Source organism: Entelurus aequoreus, linkage group LG12 (assembly GCF_033978785.1).
Source record: "Entelurus aequoreus isolate RoL-2023_Sb linkage group LG12, RoL_Eaeq_v1.1, whole genome shotgun sequence".
In the NCBI taxonomy this organism is placed as follows: Eukaryota; Metazoa; Chordata; class Actinopteri; order Syngnathiformes; family Syngnathidae; genus Entelurus; species Entelurus aequoreus.
This window is the reverse complement of record NC_084742.1, coordinates 49,987,768-50,014,675: the sequence shown is the minus strand read 5'-3', so window position 1 is coordinate 50,014,675 and position 26,908 is coordinate 49,987,768. Positions and strand designations below refer to the sequence as shown.

The window sequence follows — 26,908 nt, the reverse complement described above, 5'->3', positions numbered from 1 at the left end:
AAACGCACCCCTGCCGTAGAATGCACCCCCGGCGCGGTAGCGCGCTTTCGTCACGGTCACGTGGTTACACCCAGCATTACCGGAATAAGAATCATCGCCGGTCTGTAGATGTGACGGAATTGTGTTATCCTGGTTTAACAGCCAAATAAGAACTATCTGAACCCAAACAGTAAGAGGATTAACTTAACTCCAAAGGACACACAGTCATCAAAAGTAAGCATTTTGGACTTTCTGTACACCTTTTGTTGCCCGACTTGCATTAGCATTGCTAGCTTGCTGCGTCAAGCAAGCTGGCAGTTTTTCTACATTTCTGGAAGTTTAAATACATTTTGTCTTAATTCGTGTAAAAAGCTGCGTCAATTTTTAATCCGATAAAAATAAATGTTCTGTTGCCGTTGCATAGGAAATGTAACGAACCATGATGCTAGCCTACGAGCTAGCTAATCTGTATAGGCCTCTTGTTGTGAAATGTGTTCTTTTCATGCATTTATACGGTTTTCGACAAATAAGTGCAAAGCCCCCAATTGATAAGTGCTTTTAAATCCGCATGGAGCTCAACACGAAGGCTGCCACTAGTAACTGGTGCGTTCTCACTTATTGGGTAAACATTGAGTCCAGTCAGTAGGTGGTGTCAACATATTAGGCTAGTTTGCGATAGGATAACATGGTAACTTCACAAATGTTTTACTACAATTCAATATTTAAGTAACTAAAGAACAAAAATGTAACTACTGTGTGGGACAGGTGTCTTAATGGCCCCCCAGTGAAGTAGAGATGAAGCAGGGAGCCCCTACTTGCATGTCTTGTACAGTGTTAGCGCTAGGAATGTTCAAAATGGGGTCCCGCTTTTTTGTAACCGTTTTGAAAACAAATGATAAATGTATGCATTATCCTGTTATATCTCACGTTCTATATTGTGTTTTGGAAAAAGGTTGTCATAAACTAATTCATAAAAAAATAATACAAAAGAAAATACATTTTGATGCGTATGTAAATGTATTCAGTTATAAACATTCATTCACTTTCTTCTTTCCTTCATGGACCTAAACTTTAAAGCTGACGGTATTTTTTTCTTTATTTTTATTTAATAAGCTGTAGGTGTATTTATTTCAGTATAAAAGTGTAAAAAGTGTTTTGCTTTGGTCATGAAATTATCATAATGGTGTGCCAGGGCATAACCTGACTCTCGCCAGTGCTGATGGGATCGGCAGTTCTTTTGACTGTACTGAATCACTAGAATCAGTTCCTTAAATAGAGTCGTTCAAAAAATTTGTTCACCGAATTCCCCATTATTCATTATTAAATGAATTTTTTTTCGGTAATTAAAAAATTAGATGGTATTACTAACCGGCGGGATTTTTACAGTGGTTTATCATACCGTTTACTAACCGGCGGGAATTTTGCAGCGGTTTATCATTATACCGTTACATCCCTAGTCCATTAACATGTAAAAAGTCAAGGGCAGTCACGGCATGTTCTTGCCGTCGATGCTGGTAAATTTTTTAGGGCATTACGGCAAGTGACAAGGGCGGTCGAGGCACTTGCCGCGGTTGCTGTGGTTATATTCGAACCCTGTTGGCGCTCAGAAATCAGTGATGTTACATAGATACTAGACTGATGCTTTTTACTTGAAATGTCATGATCATTGAATCATTTTGTCCTTACTAGTGCAAAATAAAGACAAAAACACTGTAGGTAGCAAACTAGTTACTACACAAGCATAAACTATTGTTTATGTAGCCACATAAAATGTGAATCAATTGTTAATAAATGTGTATGAATGTTGTTTTTAGCTGGCCCCCCCGCTGCCCGTTACCATGCCTGCCCTGCTGGAGAGACCCAAGCTGTCTAATGCGATGGCGCGCGCCCTCCACAAGCACATCATGAGGGAAAGGGAACGCAAAAGACAAGGTTCTTAGCCTCATATGGGGGACGCACATTATGATACGCTACGCTCATTGTTAATGACACCATTTTGTCCAGAGGAGGAAGAAGTAGACAAGATGATGGAGCAGAAGATGAAGGAGGAGGAGGAGAGGAAGAGGACCAAAGAAATCGAGGAGAGGATGTCCTTGGAGGAGACCAAAGAACAGGTTAAGATATAGCATCACAACTTAATAGACTAATGGTTCTCAACTGGTTTTGGCTGCCGAACCCTCCATTACCCATTAATGACAAGTGACGACACAAATTGCAGACGTTTTTCCAACTCAAATAGTTTATATTTAAAGGTGCTGTTTGCAACTTGCTTAAAGTAACATTTTTCAAACCAAAAAATATAACAAGAACCCTACCAGTACTTTTTTTTGTATGTGACGGAGCACAGCCTTTATTATTATTATTTTCCTAATCAAATGTTTCTTTTCCTCACAATGACAACATTTCACTCACATTCATGTCAATTTCTCTGATGTTATTTAGCATCTATCAGCAAATTTAGTTTTATTGGCCTACTATGCAGTCACCTCGCTGGGGGGGAAGGAGCCTGAGCTAGTGCGCGAGGTGGAGAAGTTCCGGCTAGATATAGTCGGACTCACTTCGACGCACAGCAAGGGCTCTGGAACCAGTTCTCTCGAGAGGGGCTGGACTCTCTTCCACTCTGGCGTTGCCAGCAGTGAGAGGCGACAGGCTAGGGTGGCAATTCTTGTTGCCCCCCGGCTCCGAGCCTGCACGTTGGGAGTTCAACCCAGTGGACGAGAGGGTAGCTTCCCTCTGCCTTCGGGTGGGGAGACGGGTCCTGACTGTTGTTTGCGCTTACGCGCTAAACAGCAGCTCAGCTCACCCTTTTTGGATTCACTCAAGGGAGTACTTGAGTGCTCCCCCGGGTGATTCCCTCGTTCTACTGCGGGACTTCAACGCTCATATTGGCAACGACAGTGAAACCTGGAGAGGCGTGATTGGGAAGAATGGCCGCCCGGATCTGAACCCGAGTGGTGTTTTGTTATTGGACTTTTGTGCCCGTCACAGATTGTCCATAACGAACACCATGTTCAAGCATAAGGGTGACACTCGGGTGAAGAGAGGGGCGGAGCTTTCTACCGATCACCACTTGGTGGTGAGTTGGCTGCGATGGTGGGGGAGGGTGCCGGACAGACCTGGCTTGCCCAAACGCATAGTAAGGGTTTGCTGGGAACGTCTGGCAGAGTCTCCTGTCAGAGAGTTTCAATCCCCACCTCCGGAAGAACTTTGAACATGTCACGAGGGAGGTGCTGGACATTGAGTCCGAGTGGACTGATTGGAACTGTGGCCGCGAGGTAGTTGGTGCCTGTTGTGGCGGTAATCCTAGAACCCGTTGGTGGAGGGATGCCGTCAAGCTGAAGGAGTCCTATCGGGTTCTTTTGGCTCATAGGACTCCTGAGGCAGCGGACAGGTACCGACAGGCCAAGCGGTGTGTGGCTTCAGCGGTCGCGGACGCAAAAACCCGGACATGGGAGGAGTGGAAAACGACCTTCGAAGCGATTCTGGACCATCATCCGCCGCCTCAGGAAGGGGAAGCAGTGCACTATCAACACCTTGTATGGTGAGGATGGTGTTCTGCTGACCTCGACTGCGGATGTTGTGGATTGGTGGAGGGAATACTTCGAAGACCTCCTCAATCCCACCAACACGTCTTCCTATGAGGAAGCAGTGCCTGGGGAATCTGTGGTGGGCTCTCCTATTTCTAGGGCTGAGGTTGCTGAGGTAGTTAAAAAGCTCCTTGTCTTTTACGTTAGACAAGACTCTGCAGCATCGCGTGGACATCGGGGGCGGTACCTCTGGATTGGCAGACCGGGGTGGTGGTTCCTCTCTTTTAAAAAGGGTGTGTTTTAACTATCGTGGGATCACACTCCTCAGCCTTCCCGGTATGGTCTATTCAGGTGTACTGGAGAGGAGACTACGCTGGATAGTTGAACCTCGGATTCAGGAGGAACAGTGTGGTTTTCGTCCTGGTCGTGGAACTGTGGACCAGCTCTATACTCTTGGCAGAGTCCTTGAGGGTGCATGGGAGTTTGCCCAACCAGTCTACATGTGCCTTGTGGACTTGGAGAAGGCATTCGACGTGTCCCTCGGGAAGTCCTGTGGGGAGTGCTCAGAGAGTATGGGGTATCGGACTGTCTGATTGTGGTGGTCCGCTCCCTGTATGATCAGTGTCAGAGCTTAGTCCGCATTGCCGGCAGTAAGTCGGGCACGTTTCCAGTGAGGGTTGGACTCCGCCGAGGCTGCCCTTTGTCACAGATTCTGTTCATAACTTTTATGGACAGAATTTCTAGGCGCAGTCAAGGCGTTGAGTGGATCCGGTTTGGTGGCTGCAGGATTAGGTCTCTGCTTTTTGCAGATGATGTGGTCCTGATGGCTTCATCTGGCCAGGATCTTCAGCTCTCACTGGATCGGTTCGCAGCTGAGTGTGAAGCGACTGGGATCAGAATCAGCACCTCCAAGTCAGAGTCCATGGTTCTCGCCCGGAAAAGGGTGGAGTGCCATCTCCGGGTTGCGGAGGAGACCCTGCCCCAAGTGGAGGAGGTCAAGTACCTCGGAGTCTTGTTCACGAGTGAGGGAAGAGTGGATCGTGAGATCGACAGGCGGATCGGTGCGGCGTCTTCAGTAATGCGGACGCTGTATCGATCCGTTGTGGTGAAGAAGGAGCTGAGCCGGAAGGCAAAGCTCTCAATTTACCGGTCGATCTACGTTCCCATCCTCACCTATGGTCATGAGCTTTGGGTTATGACGGAAAGGACAAGATAACGGGTACAAGCGGCCGAAATGAGTTTCCTCCGCCGGGTGGCGGGGCTCTCCCTTAGAGATAGGGTGAGAAGCTCTGCCATCCGGGGGGAGCTCAAAGTAAAGCCGCTGCTCCTCCACATCAAGAGGAGCCAGATGAGGTGGTTCGGATGCCACCCGAACGCCTCCCTAGGGAAGTGTTTAGGGCACGTCCGACCGGTAGGAGGCCACGGGGAAGACACAGGACACGTTGGGAAGACTGTCTCCCAGCTGGCCTGGGAACGCCTCGGGATCCCCTGGGGAAGAGCTGGACGAAGTGGCTGGGGAGAGGGAAGTCTGGGCTTCCCTGCTTAGGCTGCTTCCCCCGCGACCCGACCTCGGATAAGCAGAAGAAGATGGATGGATGGATGGATGGATTATGCAGTTACATGAAGGTGGAAATCATATGACCTTACTTTTTTGTTGAGTTTAGTGATTATCGATTGAGGATACTAGCACTGTGTCAAATAAAAAGGAGCAATCATAGTGAAATCTCAAAATTATTTTTTCACTCATTTGCTCCTAATCCGTTTCACCGTCACAAGCACATGGCCCATTAATGGTTTTTTGTTTTTTTAAATATTATATTTTAATAATCGTTAAAAGCCATAATCGAAGTGGAATTTAGAACTTGAAGAAATGTCCAGCCCTACCAAAATATTTGTATCTGGACAACCCTGCTTTGAACTATAGAGACTATGTTTACACTGCAGACCAGAGTACACTAAATCAGATGTTTTCCTAATCTGGTTATTTCCAACTGACTATTTGGTTTACAAGTAAAATGTGATCTTTATCAGACTCCAGTATAAACACGCACAGGCCCCAATGTCCATTTTGTCCAATGTCCACATTGGTGTGGCCATGACCTCACTTGCATACACAGTTGGATAAAGTGAAAACAAAGGAAGTTGACCGGATTCTGTTAGTGAACAAGGAACTCGCTACTACATGAAAAAACATGGATGCCAAGGAAGTAGGGAAATGATGGAAAACAACTTCAGACTGCAGCCACATTTGAAAAGATCGATTCCAAACAGATTTGGACTACCTCCTGATGTGGGCTAAATCTGAAAATATCAGATTTGAAGCACTTCGGAGCTTTAAGACTGGCAAAAGAATATCTAATCTGTGTCTCTTCAGGGCAAAAAAAATCAGATTTGCTGTCCAGTGTAAACAACAGCATCGAACAGGAGCGCCCTCTAAGCATCGCTACCAAACCATGACTTTGAATTTGAGTTAGTGGAAAATAACAATTTGAACAAGAATATAGTCAAGAGTGTTGCAAAGGTAGTTAGCCCCCTTCCTGTGGCCTCAATACCTACAATGAAATTGAGGGTCATCCATGTCAACAACATGCCTACAAGATGGTAAATGTGATTTTTTTTTTATACTGGGAGTAGGGATGTATACAGATCAGTGTTTCCCACACATTCATTTATTTGTGGCGGCCCGCCACGAAAGAATTACGTCCGCCACAAATAGATTTTTCGGCTTTTTTTTTTTTTTTAATTTATTTTTTTGTCCTGTCCAGCTTCTCAGGCAAATCATATAGTTGATGTATAGTTGACCTGACTCCAAGGACTTTCCTTACGATAAGGCCTTACACTATTTTTTTTGGAAGCCCCGAAAAATTCATTGCCTTAACAAAGGGTGCAAAGTCTGCAGGCAGTAGGAAACACATGGTTAAGTGTAGGGAGTAAAACTGATGGCAGTCTAAAGTTCAAGATTTTTGGAGCTCTTTGTTCAGTGGATCAGATGTTTGATGAAGCTCTGTGTCTATCTACCACCACTACTGTTTTCTGTTTATTTGTTACTGACTGTGGCAGGACACCTCTGCCTCTGTTTCACTTTATGTTGCTGGTAAATAATATGGTTGTAGTAGTAGGCTAAAGTTAAATGATTTAGTATGCACTAATTCAGGGGTAGGGAACCTATGGCTCTAGAGCCAGATGTGGCTCTTTTGATGACTGCATCTGGCTCTCAGGTAAATCTTAGCTGACATTACTTAACAGGATAAGTACTGAATAATTCCGCTGGTAAAGATAACGTTCAAAATATAAAACATTCTCATGCATTTTAATCCTTCCATCCGTGTTCTACCGCACCTGTTCAAGAAGTCGCATTAATGGTAAGGAGTATTTTATTTATTATTGGTTAGCTTCAGAATAACAATGTTATTAAAAAAAATGAGAGACTTATTATACTCTAAAAATGTTGGTCTTACTTAAAAATGCATGCATTTAGTTGTATTCAGTGTTAAAAAAAATATTATATGGCTCTCACGGAAATACATTTTAAAATATTTGGCTTTCATGGCTCTCTCAGCCAAAAAGGTTCCCGACCCCTTCACTAATTAAAGGGGCAGAGCTTTAAGAGACATTTTAGCTTTTATATTTTATAAGATATATTTTTTGTAAGAACCACAATTAATAAATATATTTCAGTGAATAACTTATTGTTCAAATCTGTATATAAATATGTACATAAAGTGTTGTAATTATATTGTAAAATGGATGGATGGATGGATGTTTAAAACAAAACTGTTATTATTAATTAGTAAGTATACATTTTTTGAGCCTTTTTAGAGAAAATCATATCATTGTAGTAAATTATGCAAATTACTCAATGATGTCATGGTGACCACGCCCACAGCCACGCCCCCACCGCCACAAGTATCTTGGCAGTTTATGGGAAACACTGCAGATTACCGGTATTTTTTGGTATCAGTTACTAATTGGTTTGGTTTAAGATGACCGTTAAGATTCTGAACAAATGATACAACTGACCGTGGTAAATATGTCATGCTGTCACTAATCTGTGTGCTCTTTACAAGAAGATGACACAACTACTGCATTGCACCTTGCACTGCAAACATAGTTGACTTGTTTAGGACTTCAAAAGCAGCTGTTGATAAAAGACTTCCCTGCTGGGAGATGTTACATATAGTACTGATAAGAGTACTGATGAATACCAGAATCCATAAGTATTATTGATGTTGGTGTCGATAAAATCCTAAGGAAATACATCCCTGGTCGAGAGGCAAACAACAAATAGGACAACTTCAGAGTGCATAACTTTTTACCCCTTAAAAGTATAATAATGTAACAATTCAGGTGATGAAGATGGGCGAGAAGCTTCAGGGTCTCCAAGAAGAGAAACATCAGCTGTTCTTGCAACTCAAAAAAGTTCTCCACGAAGAGGAGAAGAGACGTAGGAAAGAGCAGAGGTGGGTGGAACTTGAAGAACTGTTTGATGTACGCTGTATGTAAGGTTAACTGTTGTGTTTCTGCTGTGTTAGTGACATCACTACTTTGACATCCGCTAGCTACCAAACCAGTCTCCCCATGCATGCTGGCCAGCACCTCCTCAGCATTCAGGGTAAGTCCTGCCTTAATATAAACTCTACTTGACTTTTAACACTGCTGAACTTTTTTTAATGAAGACTGTACTTTTTTTGTAGAATTGTTGCCGATTATCCACAATTCATACGTGAGACACGTTGTGAATAATAGAATAACTGTGAGCATGAAGCTGCTTACAATGCAGGTAATGGGGATTCATCAAGTCCGCCTGTAAAGCACTGAAAACATCCAATAACCTTCATCAACATTTTATTTACATGCTGTAAGTATATGTGTAATGTAGTAGACATTCATGTTAACATGTTTTTTGGTTATTTTAAATATTAGCACAACATCTTGATTATACATTGATTTCCCAGAGTGCAAAGAGAGCACTTTCTGTGTTTGCTACCACTAATCATGGCAGTCTTGGAGTGTTATGAAGCACTAAAGCTCAACATTTCAAAGAAGATGAAACATTCACTTAAAATGTCTGCTCTCACTGGGATGCCGTGCCGACAAATGGGATGTTGTATCTTTCAGCACATGTCTTGTGCTTTCCTTTAGCTTGTAAATTCAGTGTCACATCCATCCATCCATTTTCTACCGCTTAAACCCTTTGGGGTCGCGCATCCTGCACGTTGCAGCCTTCTGGGGCCCTTTCTGTACCTGCACCTGGGACAAACGGCCCCCAATTAATTCCAAAATACACAGCCAAATGACTTGTATATGTCAGGTAATATGTTTCTTTGGCAAATATAATGTCTGCTTGTCACACAAGCTGTGTGTTACTACTGCAGCCAGTTGTGAGCACGACCAGCGATCAAACGTCTTCGTTAGTTAGTTGATAACTTGACAGCTTCTAATAACATAGTTGGACCACCAGTGTTGAAATAATAACTGTCTTTTACTTTGACACATGTCAACTTCAATTTATTAGTATATTGTTGTTGTGCTTTTTCGTATTCAATTTATTTTTATTATTCACTTGGAATGTTAATAAAACGTTAAATTATCCCTAGTTTATTTGTTTTTTAGTACATATTCTATAGAACTGGCAGGTTAAAAACAATGTAAAAATAGTTTTTCTTTCACACATCGCCAAGCCCTATTGGATGTGATAATCAGTTTGGAAGCAATTCCACACACATGTTTGTAACACTATATTTCCTCCTCAAAAGTCCAGAGTCTAACAATCCAGTTATCCACAGGCCAATATTAATCCACTCAAAAAAGTTAAAAATGGAAGAAATAAAGTTGCTCACACGCAAAATAGCGTCCGCTTTTTAAAAATCTAAGTATGACATTGTGACGCTCTCATTGAAAAAGTTTAATTTCGGTGTAATGTGCATTTATAAGAAGAAAGGTAATTAGAAAACCCCTAACCATTTTCCTTAAAAGTCACATAGAAAGTGTGTGTTATCCGATTACTTGATTAATCAAACAAATTAATCCATATATTACTCGTTAATAATCAATAGCGGCAGCCCTAGATGTCTCTCAGTGCCTGCATTGCTAGCTGCCTCATGCTAGCAGTTTTTCACAATCTAAAAAAGAAAAGAGCTGTTTTGTCCCACAAAGGAATTATGGATGATGGGTAAAATTCCCAAAAAGTGCAGTTTTCCCCGAAGAGTGACTGTTTTGCTATTTCTGATCTTCAGGCAGTCCCGTCAGCCATAGTCGACCTGGCGCACTACTCGGAGACCGCAGTAAACAACTTTTCCCAACCGCTGTTATTTCCGTAAGTAAAAGCCTATCTCTTCTACATTTTCCAGGTCAATGACCCCAAACTGATAAAGGGATGGTGTGGGGACCCCAGACTTTAAACTCTAAATTAATCTGATCCTAAAGTTACCCTGTTTACGTGCAGTTTTTGAGCTTCTGCATGTGTTTTTTGGAACAATCTCTTTTCCTGATCCAAAAACTCAACATAAACGAGCTGCTAACTGAGAAACGGACTGTCTGCCAATCAGGGGGAACTTGCCATAGCGGTGTGATTGGCACAGCAGCAATACAAGTTGTTGGAGGGACAGGTGGAAGCAATGCCCCCCAGGCTGTGGTGGAAGCGATGAGGTGGAGACGTGATGGTGATGGCGACAGGCCGAGTTACACTGTTCCTTACAGCCACCCACCCCGCCCGTCCGCCTGTCCCCTGGAGAGACACCACCTTAACTAACACATTTTCTGGTGGAAACACTGAATTGTGTATAAATACATTTGTGGAAAATATTGTCAAGTCTAGTTAACTAGTCTAATAACTCCCCTTCCTTGAAGACATATGCTTTGGGTTAGTTGTCATTAACATGTAAGTTTTTTTTGTTTTTTTTCAAGACTCGTCATTATCAGACACCAGCGTTCAGTTCTGGGTCGGCTGAACACGGGCAGTTCAGCGGGGCCCCGAGTGTCCACGAGTCCTATGGGGTGGCTCCGGCACAGCATTCCGCTGCCTATGCCCCCGGACCGTCTGTACCAGTCAGTTTTGCCAGCAGCTCTCAGATCAGAGGTATGTCAAATACATTGAGCATTAAAAGTTTCATCTAAAAAGCATGAGAAAGGAGACACTTACGTTATGGGCTTGACTGACGTTTGATTTGTGTCTTTATTACAAAAGCTTTTTTTAATTTAGTGAACTGAATCATATACTAACAATTTCATTTAAGAAAAATGTGTTTTAAAATTCAGTGTAGCAGTGTTGCTGCTTTAAACCGCAAGACCCACTTCCGGTAAATTAAGGCTGAAACAATCGATCCTGTCTCAGAAGCAGCCAATTAAGTGTATAGACTTGTGTAATTTGAGTTACCAGTTGTAATATTTTGAAACATTTTAAAGATTCTAACTTAGTGTAAACAAAATACAATTCTGTATTATTTTCAGGTCCCTGATGATATTATTTTCTGTTCTTGGCAGATTTTAAAACCGAAAACACATCCAATCCCTGATATGATATGAAAACAACTTTAGAACCACTGTTCTATGGTGGACCTCTCTGCTCCTTTTCCTGCTAATAACTAATATGTTGTTCGTAAAAATATCAACATAGTTTTTTATAGTCCCATGCATCTGATCAAGTTTTTATGTGCTTGAAGCAGCAAAACAGCCCCTCAGCCTTCTGCTCCCATCACCATGCTTGGGAGTTACTAACCTTTCCTTCGCCAAACAAAAGCAGCATCTATTTGCCTTAATTGCTCAAGTTTAGATAAGACCAAAGAACTGACTCCCAGAACTCATCCATGTTTCATGTTCGCTCTAGTGTTTACCAGTCAAGCTTTGATGTGCCGCTGTGAAAGCCATGGGGTTTTTTTTTTTTTAGACTGTGGCCATGAAGTCCACCATGATGAAGAACATTCACAACAATATGACGTGAAACTTTCGAGGAACTTTAATGTCTTACCAGCACACACGAGATGGCACAAGATTTAGCCCATTTAGTGTAGAAAGTGCTTTCCACTGCACATCTGTAGAAGCTCCGAAGGATAGAGCTCCTTAGTTCAGCCCGCCAGAGTTTCCTCAGGAAGTACAAATGCTGGTGTGCCTTCTTGAAAAGACAGGAAGTGTTCTGGATCTAGGTGAGGTTCTGGGATAGATTAACTCTAAGATACCTGAAGCTGAAGACTACTTCACATCTGCTCCTCTGATGTGCAGGGGAGAAGGAGGGTGTCTAACCTTTCTGAAGTCCACAATATCCTTTTTTTTTTTTTTTTTACCTTGATGCAAATTTTTTTGCACCAATCCACCAGATATGTATTTGATGCCTCCACTACTGCTGTGTCTTCCACAAACTTTGCAAAGACAGCTGGGGTGTTTAGCAGTGCAGTCATAGGTCAGTAGTGTGAAGAGCAGGGGCCTCAACGCACATCTCTGTGTAAAAAAACTGCTGGTTTTAGTTAAAATAAGTTATTTGTAGAGGATGTTGTAGTTTTGTTGATATATAATATATACACACAGACACACACACACACACACAGTGGGTACGGAAGGTATTCAGACCCCTGTAAATTTTTCACAGATAATTTCATTCACATCATGTACACTCAGCAGCCCATTTTGACAGAAAAGCACAGAAATGTAGAATTGTTTGCAAATTTATTAAAAAACAAAAACTGAAATATCACATGGTCATAAGTGTTCAGACCTTCTGCCCAGTATTTAGTATTTGCACCTTTTGAGCGAGTACAGCCATGAGTCTTCTTGGGAATGATGCAACATGTTTTTCACACCTAGATTTGGGGATCCTCTCCAGTTCTGTCAGGTTGGATGGTGAACTTTGGTGGACAGCCATTTTCAGGTCTCTCCTGAGATACTCAATTGGGTTTAGGTCAGGGCTCTGATTGGGCCAGTTAAGAATGGTCACAGAGTTGTTCCAAAGCCACTCCGTTTGTTATTTTAGCTTTGTGCTTGGGGTCATTGTCTTGTTGGAAGGTGAACTTTCAGCCAGGTCTGAGGTCCTGAGCACTCTGGAAGAGGTTTTCTACCAGGATATCCCTGTACTTGTCCGAACTCATCTTTCCCTTGATTGGAACCAGTTGACCGGTCCCTGCAGCTGTAAAACACCCCCATACATTTGGGTTCTTCTTTATCTCTCTCATCAAGGCTCTTCTCCCATGATTGCTCAGTTTGGCTGAACGGCCAGGTCTAGGAAGAGTTGTTGTCGTCCCAAACTTCTTTCTTTGAGGATTATGGAGGCCACTGTGCTCTTAGGAACTTTAAGTGCTGCATAAATTATTTTGCAACCATGACCAGATCTGTGCCTTGCCACATTTCTGTCTCGGAGCTCCTTGGGCAATTCTTTTGACCTCATGATTCTCATTTGCTCTGACATGCACTGTGAGCTGTAATGTCTTTATATAGACAAGTGTGTGCCTTTCCTAATCAAGTCTAATCAGTTTAATTAAAACACAGCTGGACTTTAATGAAGGAGCGGAACCATCTCAAGGAGGATCAGAAGAAATGGATGGACTGAATACTTATGACCATGTGATATATTCTGTTTTAATAATAAATAAAGATGGGCTGCAGGACAAAAAATATATACTTTTTTGATTTTAGCAAATGGCTGCAATGAAACAAAGAGTGAAAAATGTATAGGAGTCCGAATACTTTCGTGCGTGCGTTAATGTAATTCAATGTGGCACATACAGGGCATTTTCACTGCCATCACACATTGAAAATAAGGCCTGTTTTTTTTTTACGTGAAAACAAATTAAAGGCCTACTGAAACCCACTACTACCGACCACGCAGTCTGATAGTTTATATATCAATGATGAAATCTTAACATTGCAACACATGCCAATACGTCCGGGTTAACTTAAATAAAGTGCAATTTTAAATTTCCAGCTAAACTTCCGGTTGAAAACGCCTTTGGATGATGACGTATGCGCGTGACGTAGCCAGTGAAACAGAAGTATCGGTACCCCATTGAATCCAATACAAACTAGCTCTGTTTTCATCTCATAATTCCACAGTATTCTGGACATCTGTGTTGGTGAATCTTTTGCAATTTGTTTAATGCACAATGGAGACTGCAAAGAAGAAAGTTGTAGGTGGGATCGGTGTATTAGCGGCGGACTACAACAACACAACCAGGAAGACAGAGATGGATAGCAGGCGCGTTAGTCGCCGAACTCACCTTGACTTCCTCCGTCTCGCCGACCGCATCTGTGATCGGGTGAAGTCCTTCGTCGCACCGTCAATCGCTGGAACGCAGGTGAGCACGGGTGTTGATGAGCAGATGAGGGCTGGCTGGCGTAGGTGGATAGCTAATGTTTTTAGCATAGCTCTGTGAGGTACGGTTGCTAAGTTAGCTTTAATGGCGTCGTTGGCAACAACATTGTTAACCTTTGCCAGGCTGGAAAGCATTAGCCGTGTATTTACATGTCCCTGGTTTAATAGTATTGTTGATCTTCTGTCTATCCTTCCAGTCAGGGATTTATTCATTTTGTTTCTATATGCAGTTAAGCACGATGCTATTACGTTAGCTCCGTAGTTAAAGTGTTTCGTCGATGTATTGTCGTGGAGATAAAAGTCACTGTGAATGTCCATTTCGCGTTCTCGACTCTCATTTTCAAGAGGATATAGTATCCGAGGTGGTTTAAAATACAAATCCGTGATCCACAATAGAAAAAGGAGAGAGTGTGGAATCAAATGAGCCAGCTTGTACCTAAGTTACGGTCAGAGCGAAAAAAGATATGTCTTTCACTGCATTCTAGTCATTCACTCTAATGTTCCTCATCCACAAATCTTTCATCCTCGCTGAAATTAATGGGGTAATCGTCGCTTTCTCGGTCCGAATCGCTCTAGCTGCATTGTAAACAATAGGAAAATGTGAGGAGCTGTTCAATTGACTACGTCACACTACTTCCGGTAGGGGCAAGGCTTTTTTTTATCAGAAACCAAAAGTTGCGATCTTTATCGTCGTTGTTCTCTACTAAATCCTTTCAGAAAAAATATGGCAATATCGCGAAATGATCAAGTATGACACAGAATGGATCTGCTATCCCTGTTAGAATTTAAAAAATTCATTTCAGTAGGCCTTTAAAGTTATATGATGTATTGTATTCCCCAGGAGAATTCCCACAGCCCGACCCTATTTTTAACTTTTATTGCCAATATCGATGCTAACAAACGGCAAGAGGGTTTTACCTCCGTGCAAACACTTTCGTCTCAAATGTTTTCCCAGACACACAACACTTTCTCAGTCTCCGCCAATCCGCCTGTCAACAATGTCAGCATGTGTCAGAAATTTCTGTAAGACTTTAGTTGACACTCTAGGATTCTTCTTCACCTCACTGATCATTCTGCGCTGTGCTCTAACAGTCAGGTGGACCACGCCTAGGGAGAGTTGCAACAGTGCTGAACTTTCTCCATTTGTAGACAGTCTGTGTACACATGGACATCAAGGCTTTTAAAAATACTTTTGGAACCCTTTCCAGCTTTATGCCAGTTAACAATTCTTGATCATAGATCTTCTGTGAGCTCTTTGGTGCGAGGCAATGCTTCTTGAGAACAGCACACTTTTCACAGGTGTGTGGTTTTTATAGGGCAGGGCAGCGGAGTCCTGGCTCCAATCAGCTCTTGGAGAAGTCAGTTGCCTAGGGGTTCACAAACTTTTTCCAACCTGCACTGGGAATGTTTACATGTTGTGTTCAATTAAAAGATGAAAACCTATAATTTGTTGTGCGGTATTAGTTTAAGCAGACTGTTTGTCTATTGTTGTGGCTTCGATGAAGATGAAAACACATTTTATGACCAATTTATGCAGAAATCCAAGTAATCCCAAAGGGTTATACCATTTTTTTTTTGCAACTGTATATGTGTGTGAGTGTGTATATACATACTGTATTTTCCGCACTATAAGGCGCACCGCATTATAAGGCGCATAGAATAGACGCTACAGTAGAGGCTGGGGTTACGTTATGCATCCATTATAGGGAGCTGCGCTAAAGGGAATGTCAACAAAACAGTTAGGTCAGTCAAACTTTATTAATAGATTACAAACCAGCGTTCTGACAACTCTGTTCACTCCCAAAATGAATAAACAGCTGTTTTATTATTTTCCCCGAGGTAAAGTCAGTGACGTGGTGTTTTGTTTATCTTTTAACACCAGCAAGGTATAACATGTAGTGCAACATTTATATCACATAGTGGAAGGGAACTTTTCCCTGATTCAATAAACACGTAAAAAACAGTGATACTGTTGCGGTAAATCAAACGTTAGTGCAATCGCCTAGTGGTTAGAGTGTCTGCCCTGAGATCGGTAGGTTGTGAGTTCAAACCCCGGCCGAGTCATACCAAAGACTATAAAATGGGACCCATGACCTCCCTGCTTGGCACTCAGCATCAAGGGTTGGAATTGGGGGTTAAATCACCAAAAATTATTCCCGGGCGCGGCACTGCTGCTGCCCACTGCTCCTCTCACCTCCCAGGGGTTGAACAAGGGGATGGGTCAAATGCAGAGGACAAATTTCACCACACCTAGTGTGTGTGTGACAGTCATTGGTACTTTAACTTAACAATATAGTAACACTCGAAATAGTGCAGAGCAATAACAATATATCAATAACTCAACGTTGCTCAAACGTTAATGTCACACATCAAAACACACAAAATAAACATGTAAAGCTCACTTTATGAAGTTATTCCTCATCCACAAATTCCTCAAATTCTTTTACTTCAGTGTCCGAATTAAACAGTCTCGTCGAAGTCGTCATTAATCGAGTCAGTGTCGCTGCTGCTCTATTCCCGTGTTCTACTGCGTGACTGATCGTCTTAAGTTTAAACTCTGCGTCGTAAGCGTGTCTCTTAATAGGAGCCAATTTGGGGTCTTTACATAAACAAACACATGGAAATTAAACGGCACGCCTCGCGCAGTCATATATCCCAGCATGCACCGCGCGCTTCTTCTTCTGCGGGGGGAAATGAAGTCGTCGGCTGCTTACCGTAGTTGCGATTGATTGATTGATTGAAACTTTTACCTGTTGGAGGCTCAATATTGGTCCATATATAAGGCCCACCAAATTGTAGGGCGCACTGTCAGCTTTTGACAAAATTGAAGGTTTTTAGGTGCGCCTTATAGTGCGGAAAATACGATATATATGTTTAATCATGTATTGGAATTAGAATAATCACAGATGCATAATTAAAATTTGCGTAAAAAAAAACATTTGTAATGCAACTTTATTGTCAAGAATGTCACCCAGGAACATTTTTAAACGTTTTACTTGAATGCATGTCATTTATTTGCACAAAACCTGTAAGTTTTCATCTAAAGTTCTTTCAGGCTGTATTTTGGAGTGTCATTTGTCAGCGACTACACCAGTCGTAGTCTCCATTTTCATGTTTGTACTGACGTATACATTGATCTGATCATTGAGCGTACAGTGAAAGAGCTTTTATTGCATGATTATTCTAAGTGTGTTCATGACTAATGCGATCTTTTTTTGTGATTATCACATGAGTTAACTCGTACATTTTGACAGCCCTTATATGTATATTATTTATTTAAATATACAGTATATCATGACATATCAAAATCACACAAAAATGCTCTTTGATTTGTAAATATGCAAACCTGTCTTCCTTCAATTTAAATGTCTTTATTGGTAAATTACCTGAACTCGGTTAAAAATATTTTATATGCACTTAAAATGTATTTTTAAATCAATGTAAATGCATGTTGAAAGTTAGGGATGGATTATAACGTGTATTTTTTTATATTTCAGGAGCATCCGCCTTCCAGGCTATGCAGTATCTGCCCCATCAGCAGCCTGGTTACCCTGTTCACAGTCACTTTACGTCTCAGCCTGGTCAGTCCTTCCTTTTTACCATACCATACCATACCAACTTTATTTATAAAGCCCTTTAAAAACAACCACAGTTGAAAGACAAAGGGCTGTACACCACAAAGAAATAAAGGCAAAGGACAGACTAAAAAATAAAATTTAAAACAGAAGTAAAATACACATTAAAAAGCAAATACAAAATTACCCTAAGAACAATTTTGTTGGATAAAAAGCAGTTAAAAAAGTTAAAAGTTAAAAACAGTTTAAAGTCTCATGCTGGGTTAAAAGCCAGTGAATAAAAATGGGTTTTAAGAAGGGTCTTAAAAATAGCCAAAGAAGGGGCCTGTCTCACATGAAGTGGAAGATCATTCCAGAGTTTGGGGCCCGCAACAGAGAAGGCTCTGTCCCCCCTGAGCTTACGCTTTGATTTGGGTACCTCCAGGATCAGCTGATCAGCTGACCTGAGGGACCGGGTGGGGGCATAGAGGTGGAGCAGCTCAGAGAGGTAAGGTGGGGCAAGACCATGTAAGGATTTAAAAACAAGATACTTTTAAAATGGACTCTAAAAGACACAGGCAGCCAGTGGAGAGAGGCTAAAACAGGAGTAATGTGCTCTCTTTTTCTTTGTTAAAAGTCGGGCAGCTGCATTTTGGACCAGCTGCAGACGTGAGAGGGAGGACTGACTAATTCCAAAATATAAAGCGTTACAGTAATCCAGCCGAGATGTAATAAAGGCATGGATTACTGTCTCAAACTGTTGCCTAGAAAGAAGGTTTTTAACCTTAGCCAGCTGACGTAAATAAAAAAAGCTGGCTTTCACCACTGTGCCAATCTGACGGTCCAATTTAAAATCACTGTCAATACGAAAACCCAGGTTGGTGATCATGGGCTTAACGTACAAAGCCAAGGGGCCAAAGTCAACAGGGGGAAGCTCACAGGTACCACTAGGTCCAAACACTATTACTTCTGTCTTCTTTTCATTGAAGTTTAAGAAGTTTAGGGCCATCCAGGCCTTGATGTCATCAAGACAAGCAAGTAATGGCTGTATTGAAGAGGCATGATTTTTCTTTAACGGAAAATACATTTCATCAAACTGTCGCTTTCATCAAACCTGCTATAATTAGATGTTTGAAGTAACCTGTAATTAAGAATGTTAAAACGGGACTATAGTTTTTATTAACAGTGGGTAACTTTTATTTATCTCAGTTACATTTTAAAACTACTAGATCCGGCCCGCCAGCCTCGACAAACCGGCTCGTGGAACTTCCCAATTTTTTTAAAACTCTGTCCTGTCCAGCTGCTCAGACTTTACAAAAGAAAAGTGTGGGATATCTTGTTAAATTACTTGTATATTAATGTATTCAATGTTTGGACATATTTAGTCATTGTCTCACCTGGACCGGAGCACGAGGGGATATTTACATTGTAGATTGTCACTACGTGTGTGTGTGTGTGTATATATATATATGTATATATATATATATATATATATATATATATATATATATATATATATATATATATATAATTAGGGGTGTGGGAAAAAATCGAATCGCGATTCTCACGTTGTGCGATTCAGAATCGATTCTCATTTTTTAAAAAATCGATTTTTATTTTTAATTTTTTATACACATATGCGGTCCTCTCCAAGGTTTCTCATAGTCATTCACATCGACGTCCCACTGGGGTGAGTTTTTCTTTGCCCGTATGTGGGCTCTGTACCGAGGATGTCGTTGTGGCTTGTGCAGCCCTTTGAGACACTTGTGATTTAGGGCTATATAAATAAACATTTTTGATTGTTCATTTATTGTGGGAATGTCAGAGAATAAAAGAGTTATGGTTGAAAACAACAAAAGAAGCAATCACAGTCCTTAATATAAATATCCCAATGACACTGCAAACTTGTATTCTTAGGGATCTCCATCAATTTAGTAACGTGTCATCAAAGATTAAAAATGCATTTCTTTCAATATGCATAATAACAAAAAGGGTAATATTAAAAAAAATGGATAGATGTTGATAGTCCAACTCATACTGACTGGTATACACACATAATACATACTGACTGGTACACAAAAGCTATGGAGATGATATCAGTAGAAAAAACTGCATTTAGTTTAGATAATAATAAGTCATATATTGGAATATGGGATCCATTATTTAAATTTGTTTTAACTATAAAATGAACCAAAATATGACTTATTATATAATTGTGGAAAATATTGGACACAGTGTGTTGTCAAGCTTATGAGATGTGATGCAAGTGTAAGCCACTCTGACACTCTTGTTCATATTTTTTCATTTTTTTATTTATTAATGTTTGTAATGATAATATCAATGAGGGATTTTTAATCACTCATATGTTGAAATTGTTACTAATATTGATACTGTTGATAATATTCATTTTTGTCTCACTACTTTTAGATTGTTCCATTTCATGGTTGTGTCTCCTCAATTGCTCTGTTTATTGCTATTCTGAATGTTGCTGGGTCGGGTTTGGTTTTGAAATTGTATTGCATTATTATGGTATTGTGTATTTTCATTTAAAAAAAAAAAAAAAAAATCGTTTTTGAATCGAGAATCGTGTTGAATTGAAAAAAAAAATCGATTTTGAATCGAATCGTGACCCCTAGAATCGATTTTGAATCGAATTGTGGGACACCCAAAGATTCAGCCCTAATATATATGTATGTATATATATATGTATATGTTTATATATATATGTATATATATATATATATGTATATGTTTATATATGTATATGTTTATATATGTATATGTTTATATATGTATATGTTTATATATATATGTATATGTTTATATATATATGTATATGTTTATATATATATGTATGTATGTATATATATATATATATGTATGAATATGTGTATATATATATATGTATTAGAGATGCGCGGTTTGCGGACACAACCGCGGATAATCCGCGGGTCGGGCGGATGCACGACGAAAAAAATCTATTTTAATTGGATTCGGGCGGGTGGCGGTTGAACCAATTCTCTCGAATGTCTGCTGATTTTCACCCAATCAACAATAATAAGGGCGTGCCGTGTTGATACTGCCTTTATCACCCTCCACAACATGTACAGCCAGCGTGCTATCACGGCCACATGTTGTAGGCGGCATCTGCTTGCACACGTAAGTGACAGCAAGGCATACTTGGTCCACAGCCATACAGGTTACACTGACGGTGGGCGTATAAAACAACTTTAACACTCTTAATACGTGCCACACTGTGAACCCACACCAAACAAGAATGACAAACACATTTCGGGAGAACATCCGCACTGTAACACAACATAAACACAACAGAACAAATACCCAGAACACCTTGCAGTCCTAACTCTTTCTGGCTGAAATATACACCCCCGCTACCACCAAACCCTGCCCACCTCAACCGACGCACGGAGGGGGTGGGGGTGGGGGGTTGATGTGTGGGGGCGCAGTGTAGGGGGGGGCGGGGTTTGGTGGTGGCGGCGGAGGAGTGAATGGAAGCTGTGATATGATTTTTCCAAATAGGGATGAGTAATAAGTCCTAAGTCATAAGTTAGTTGGAGCATTACACAGAGAGCCTTTTTGTAAATGTTAACAGATTAGTAGAACTGTCATTTTTGTGTTTATGAATGCTAAACATTGTGACTTGCTGTTGGGGTCAGGCTACATCCCAGGAGCAGGAATCCCCCTCCAGAAGCAGTTGGAACACGCCAACCAGCAGTCAGGCTTTACCGACGCAGTAAGCATTTAGTTTTTCTTCACGTGGTGAAAACTCCCGTAGCAACTTGTCATGTTTGCTGTCCTCATAGGGAGCTCTGAGGCCCATGCACCCCCCGACCATGCATCCGTCAGCTCAAGGCCTGCTCCCTACGCCATCCATGGCTGTTCAGATTTCCACTGCCAAGGTACTTACTCTCTCATTCATATAACAAATGATGGATTTGAAGGAGGACTCCTTTGTGTCACCAAGGCTCCATTCCAGAGCTCACCCCAGACCGCACCTCGCCACGGCTTCCTCCCTCACGCCCAGAGCGGTCAGAGGTTTTACCACCACACCAAATGAACCCCTGGATTCTGCCATAATCTTGTATTTCATTTCATGAAAGTCCACCATTTTAAACACAGCCTAAGAAAAAAGTATTTGGGATTATATTATCTGCTTTTATAGAAGTGATAGGAATTGCTTTTTGTTGCATTATTGAACCTTGCTCATTAAATTGCTGAACAAGTCCACCATGAGCTTCTTTTTTATTTAGGATGGAGTAAATTCCATGGGTTCATTTGAAATGTGTACGGGGAAAATCAATGGTTAAATGATGAAATTTGTGTTTTAAAAATTAAAGTTGGATTTGTGATTGCTATTAAGATATCTGTAGTCCGTTATATATTTATTTTTAATTGGCAAAGAAAAAAATAAACTGTCAATTGTTTTTTTAATCTTTGAATTAGGGATGTCAATGTCAACCATAATAATGCGTTAACTCTAAGTTCTGACTCCTTTTTGACACGTTCAGTTCCTGTTGAGCTACAAGCTTGATCATCCATCCATCTTCTTCCGCTTATCCAAAGTAGTGTCGCAGGGGCAGCAGCCTAAGCAGAGAAGTCCAAACTTCCCTCTCCCCAGCTACTTTGTCCAGCTCCTCCCGGGGGATCCCGAGGCCTTCGCAGGCCTGTTGGGGGATATGGTCTCTTCATTGTGTCCTGGGTTTTCCCGTGGTCTCCTAACAGTCTGGACGGGCCCTTAACACCTCCCCAGGGAGGCGTTCGAGGGGCATTCTGACCAGATGCTCAAACCACCTCACCTGGCTCCTCTCTATGTGGAGGAGCAGCTTCTCAACCTATCTGTAAGGCCGCCACCCGACAGAGGAAATTCACTTTGGCCGTTTGTACCAGTGATCTTGTACTTTTGGTCACAACCCAAAGCTCATGACTATAGGTGAGGATAGGAACGTAGATCGACAGGTAAATTGAGAACTTTGCCTTCTTCACCACGACGGACCGCTTGATAATAGCAAGTAGAAAAATGCCCAATGAACGGGTGAAATTATGGAATTCTCAGATCCAAAGCCATGGCAAGTCGTTCACCCGACAAGATGGGACTATTTTATCTTTGATTGCGATGAGACATCACTGGAGCGAACGCCAAGGAGCTTCACAGCCTTGTTTACATGACATTGATAACATAACATTTAGATTGTTACTCCAAAAGACAGTAGAGTAGTAGTCACTTTTATCCGAGACTTTAGTCATATATACTCAGGCCCCTAAAAGTCAAAGAAAATGAATATGACAAATTTATTTCCGAGGCATTTTGTAGTCGTATTTTATAAGCTTTTGAAATAATTTAGAGGTTTTAAGGTCATAACTTCAAATGATTGCATTTTAGACTTTTTAGGACCTTATATCCACACCATAATATGTTCCAGCTTAGTTTAGCAGTGGATTTTACAAAGTTATTGCAGTAAGAAGTGAATGGAACCATGATGAAAAAAAAACAAAATCCTGATGCCAAAAGGCCACAAACACCTGCTCAACTGTACAAGGGTCAACTTGACCCACCCAAGCAGCATTATGTGGGTAACATGGTGCTCGTTGTGCATGAAGAGCCTCGCTGGATGTGAAATCCTTCAATGCACACCAATATAATCTCTTATATTACCATTACCGTATTTTCCGGACCATAGGGCGCACCGGAATATAAGGCGCACTGCCGATGAGGGTGCATATTATAATTTACATATTATAATTTTTTTTCTAAATGTAAAACACTTCCTTGTGGTCTACATAACATGTAATGGTGATTCTTTGTTCAAAATGTTGCATAGTTAAAGTTAAAGTACCAATGATTGTCACACACACACACTAGGTGTGGCAAAATTATTCTCTGCATTTGACCCATCACCCTTGATCACCCTCTGGGAGGTGAGGGAGCAGTGAGCAGCAGCGTAGATGATGTTTTACAGATCATCACACACTAGGTGTGGCAAAATTATTCTCTGCATTTGACCCATCACCCTTGATCACCCCCTGGGAGGTGAGGGAGCAGTGAGCAGCAGCGTAGATGATGTTTTACAGATCATCTTCAAGTTGCTTTCTGACAGTCGCTTCCGGATGCGCCATTTTGTGGGCGGTCTTATTTATGTGGCTCACCTTCGACAGCATCTTTTCTCCGTTATCTTTATTGTAGCGGTGTAGCGTGCAAGGACGGATGTGGAAGAAGTGTCAAAAGATGGAGCTAACTGTTTTAATGACATTCAGACGTTACTTAAATCAACAACGGAGCAGCATCTTCTCATCCGTGGCACACTAGTGCAACAACAACGTATACCGTGAAAAAGCGTCCGACCGGAAGTCTATAATAACTAAAGTTTCTTGGGTGAATAATGACACTCACTATACCGGTATGTTTTAGCGCTTTCATGGCGAGTTTACTGACAGATATAAGAACTAGTGATGGGTTGATGAGGCGTCATGAAGCGTTTCGACACATTGCAAAACTGTATTGATACTGTGTCACTAAATACTGACATCTGCTGGACATTAAAAATCCCTACAGGCAACCTATGGACTGACTCAACTGACACTGATTTTATGACCTAGTATATACAATAATATAAACCAAGTCATTGTATTTCATTTAGGATTATTTCATATCTTAATTTAAATAAAAATATATTTTTATCTTTTTTAGATACAGTCAATAAATAATATGAACATGTATCGTGACTAGGATGGTAGAAGGTGGGGATTAAACCCAAGTAACCAGCAACCCTCCGATTGCTGGCACAGCCACTCTACCAACTTCGCCACGCCGTCATTCCTGTAACTTTCTCTAGTAACAGCATTCCATGATGAATATCAATAAATTAACATTAATAATAAATGACAGAAAAATAAGCACACATATGACTGAGGAGTCATAGTGTAACTTTGTGTGGTGTTTGAGTTGTCCGACTTTTTGTGTGGCCATAAATGCACCAGTGGCTTAGTGGTATGCGTGTTGGTGACAGATGACAAGTTGGTTTTGGCCTGGTTTGTACGGCAGAAAATGACTAGTTTTTCGAGATAGAAGTTTTTTACTCATATTTTTGGTGTGGTTATGGCCGAATATAAACAGTTTTGCTCAATAAAATGATCGATATAATTCCTGTCCTCGAAGCATCTCGATAGACGTTACAATAATTGAACGGTGTTCAATTGAACGGTGTTGACGAACACCGTTAGGGCCGCTTGTTGTCACTGTCACTCAAAGTTGCATTGCAAAATTACACAGAATAAATGTGTTTATTTTGTTTACAATTCAGATGGATTTGATTTGGTGCGCGGCATATATTTGCTGTGCGCAGGACGCTTGAGCAGTGCGCAATTGCGCAGGCGCGCACCTTAGAGGGAACGTTGCTCACAGGGCACAGAGGAGGCGTCAGTGCGATACAGTTCGCGTATTGGTCACGTGACTTTCTAAAAGCGGTACGCGCACGGACACAGGGTATCGCTCTATGAGCTCGACACATGCGCAGATGCATCTGTGTTGCTGGACCCATCACTAGTAAGAACTTTACACTACTTTATATTACAAATGGCAACAGCGGAGGATGAATGTCCCATAACATGAAGATAGAGAAAAAGAAGAAGCTTATCGGTGTCGGCACGAACTACAAAGGTGGACTCGCGCAAATTTTCAGGACTTATGCAGATCCCAAATACAGATCAGCAGGTACCAGAAGGTAAGAAAAGTTGCTTTTGCATAATATTGCCAAACAAAACGGCAGATAATATGTTTCACCTTATACACACACCATAATAATACTCCTATGTTGAAGCACAGTACAATCCATCAAGCGGTGCGGCTTCGTAGCTTACCAAAGTCATACTAAAACATTTTGATGGATTCTTGAGCGCTGTGTGTATGTTCTATATTTTCAATGGAACATATAACATGTTGGTGTTTACTTGAGTCATATTGCAGTCTACACATATCTCCTATGTGTGACTGGTCACACTTATCATTTTACCATATACCAAATAAAATAGCTCCGAGGTTGGTAAGCACAACCAAAATTATTCTGTTTATTAGGCGCACCGTCGCACTGTCGAGTTTTGAGAAAATGAAAGGATTTTAAGTGCGCCTTATAGTCCGAAAAATACGGTATACTTAGTAGTTTTTACCTATTTATTCTAATCCTTTTAGTTGAGCTACCCAGACATGGTAAACTAGAGTTTTTTCCTAGCCCTCACACACATCAAAAGCAGAGATCGGCCGATTATTAGTAGACCAGGAGGCAAATACTCATTTGCAGTAAAAGTTATTCAAACATGAGCGTCAATAAACAGCTGGACAAGGCTTTGGGTCGTTTTTTTTCAACATTATATTCACGACTTGTTTTATGCGACACTAGTGTTGTTAATTTAGCTCCAAAAATCAAACACCTTTACAAGGTGGGTCTAATTCTGCAGGTCTGACAACATTAGCACTTCAAAATAAAATGGCAAATCTCCTGGGAAAATTGGTAGAAATATGGGATTTGTCTACATCACAATAACTTGCAATCGACTCACTTTTGTACCATTTTATAGCGGTTTATAGATTTAATACATTGTAAGCTTTCCTCCTGAGGAACCTTGAATAATTTCCAACATTTGAATAAAATAAATTCTGGGCGCTGTCATGTGAAACATTTTTGAAGAATTTTTTCTTTGATGTTCCAGACAGTATTCTTCTTCTTCACTTTTATAATAAGTCTCTTATTTGTCAATATGTTTACACAAAATTAGTGAGATATTTTTAGTCAACGTAATGACGTAACATGACACTGCTACACTTCTTTGATGAGCCCACACTCCCGAGTGCTGCCGACAGACACTTGATCATTGCAGTGGCGAAACAAACAAAACGGGAAAGAAAAAAAAAATTGGATTCCACGGCAAAATATGGAATTTTGAAAGCTAAGCTGAAATATTTTTCTCAAAATATTGGTTTATATATTAATTTTGTTAAATTATCTATTATTTCTTAATTATAAAGTTTAAAATGCCTTTAAAAAAAAAGTTAAAATAAAAAATAATATATGAACAAATATTAAATATATTTATATTAATGAGTAGTGTTTTCCCAAAATGATATTAGTTGTCATAAATGACCAGTAATTGTTTATTTTAAAATGTAATGCTTTATTTCTAAGGAGGATTAACCTGATACTTTGATTTTACTGTGTTGGCATTGTTGTGAACATTGATGTTGCAGAAAGTAAAAAAAGAGGAGGAGGATATAAGGGCCAACTTCAAATAAATTGCAATAAAATAAGTGCTAAACATAAAATGAGCAAATCTTCGGATAAAGCCCTTATGATATTAAAAAAACATTAGTGCCACAAAGGGTTAGCTCTACCTCATAATCCACCTTCAAATCATTTGTCATAATTAATACATCTGTAAAAATGACCCATGAGAAAGTGTGGGGGGAAAAGAAAGAGGAAAAAGACAGAGAATTGCGTCCCTCCCTTTTCTCCCCACTCCCCACAGGTGTCCAGTGCAAGTCC

General features: G+C 40.8%; 2 protein-coding genes across 3 annotated transcripts in view; one reads left to right on the top strand and one right to left on the bottom strand.

Annotated features, from left to right (window-relative positions):
* gps2 (G protein pathway suppressor 2) lies at positions 1-21,626 on the top strand. The gene is made up of 11 exons (XM_062066180.1): positions 1-213; positions 1,794-1,911; positions 1,984-2,093; positions 7,854-7,966; positions 8,039-8,118; positions 9,743-9,822; positions 10,413-10,584; positions 17,301-17,384; positions 21,035-21,111; positions 21,182-21,277; positions 21,343-21,626. Exons 2-11 carry the CDS (start codon positions 1,818-1,820, stop codon positions 21,433-21,435), a joined length of 999 nt encoding a protein of 332 aa, XP_061922164.1. The 5' UTR covers positions 1-213; positions 1,794-1,817; the 3' UTR covers positions 21,436-21,626.
* Positions 18,908-26,908, bottom strand: part of LOC133662296 (eukaryotic translation initiation factor 5A-1) — a 41,996-nt gene continuing 33,995 nt past the window's right edge. For both annotated transcript variants that reach the window (XM_062066181.1, XM_062066182.1), the window contains exon 6: positions 18,908-26,908. The gene's annotated coding sequence lies outside the window, so the exon portion shown is untranslated.

What these genes read in the sequence shown, in the direction of transcription:
- gps2 (XM_062066180.1), top strand. Translation starts at nt 1,818, where the DNA reads ATGCCTGCCCTGCTGGAGAGACCCAAGCTGTCTAATGCGATGGCGCGC. An exon ending in TCCCAACCGCTGTTATTTCC is followed by an intron (nt 9,823 to 10,412) that starts GTAAGTAAAAGC and finishes TTTTTTTTCAAG; the next exon opens with ACTCGTCATTATCAGACACC. An exon ending in TTCAGATTTCCACTGCCAAG is followed by an intron (nt 21,278 to 21,342) that starts GTACTTACTCTC and finishes TGTGTCACCAAG; the next exon opens with GCTCCATTCCAGAGCTCACC.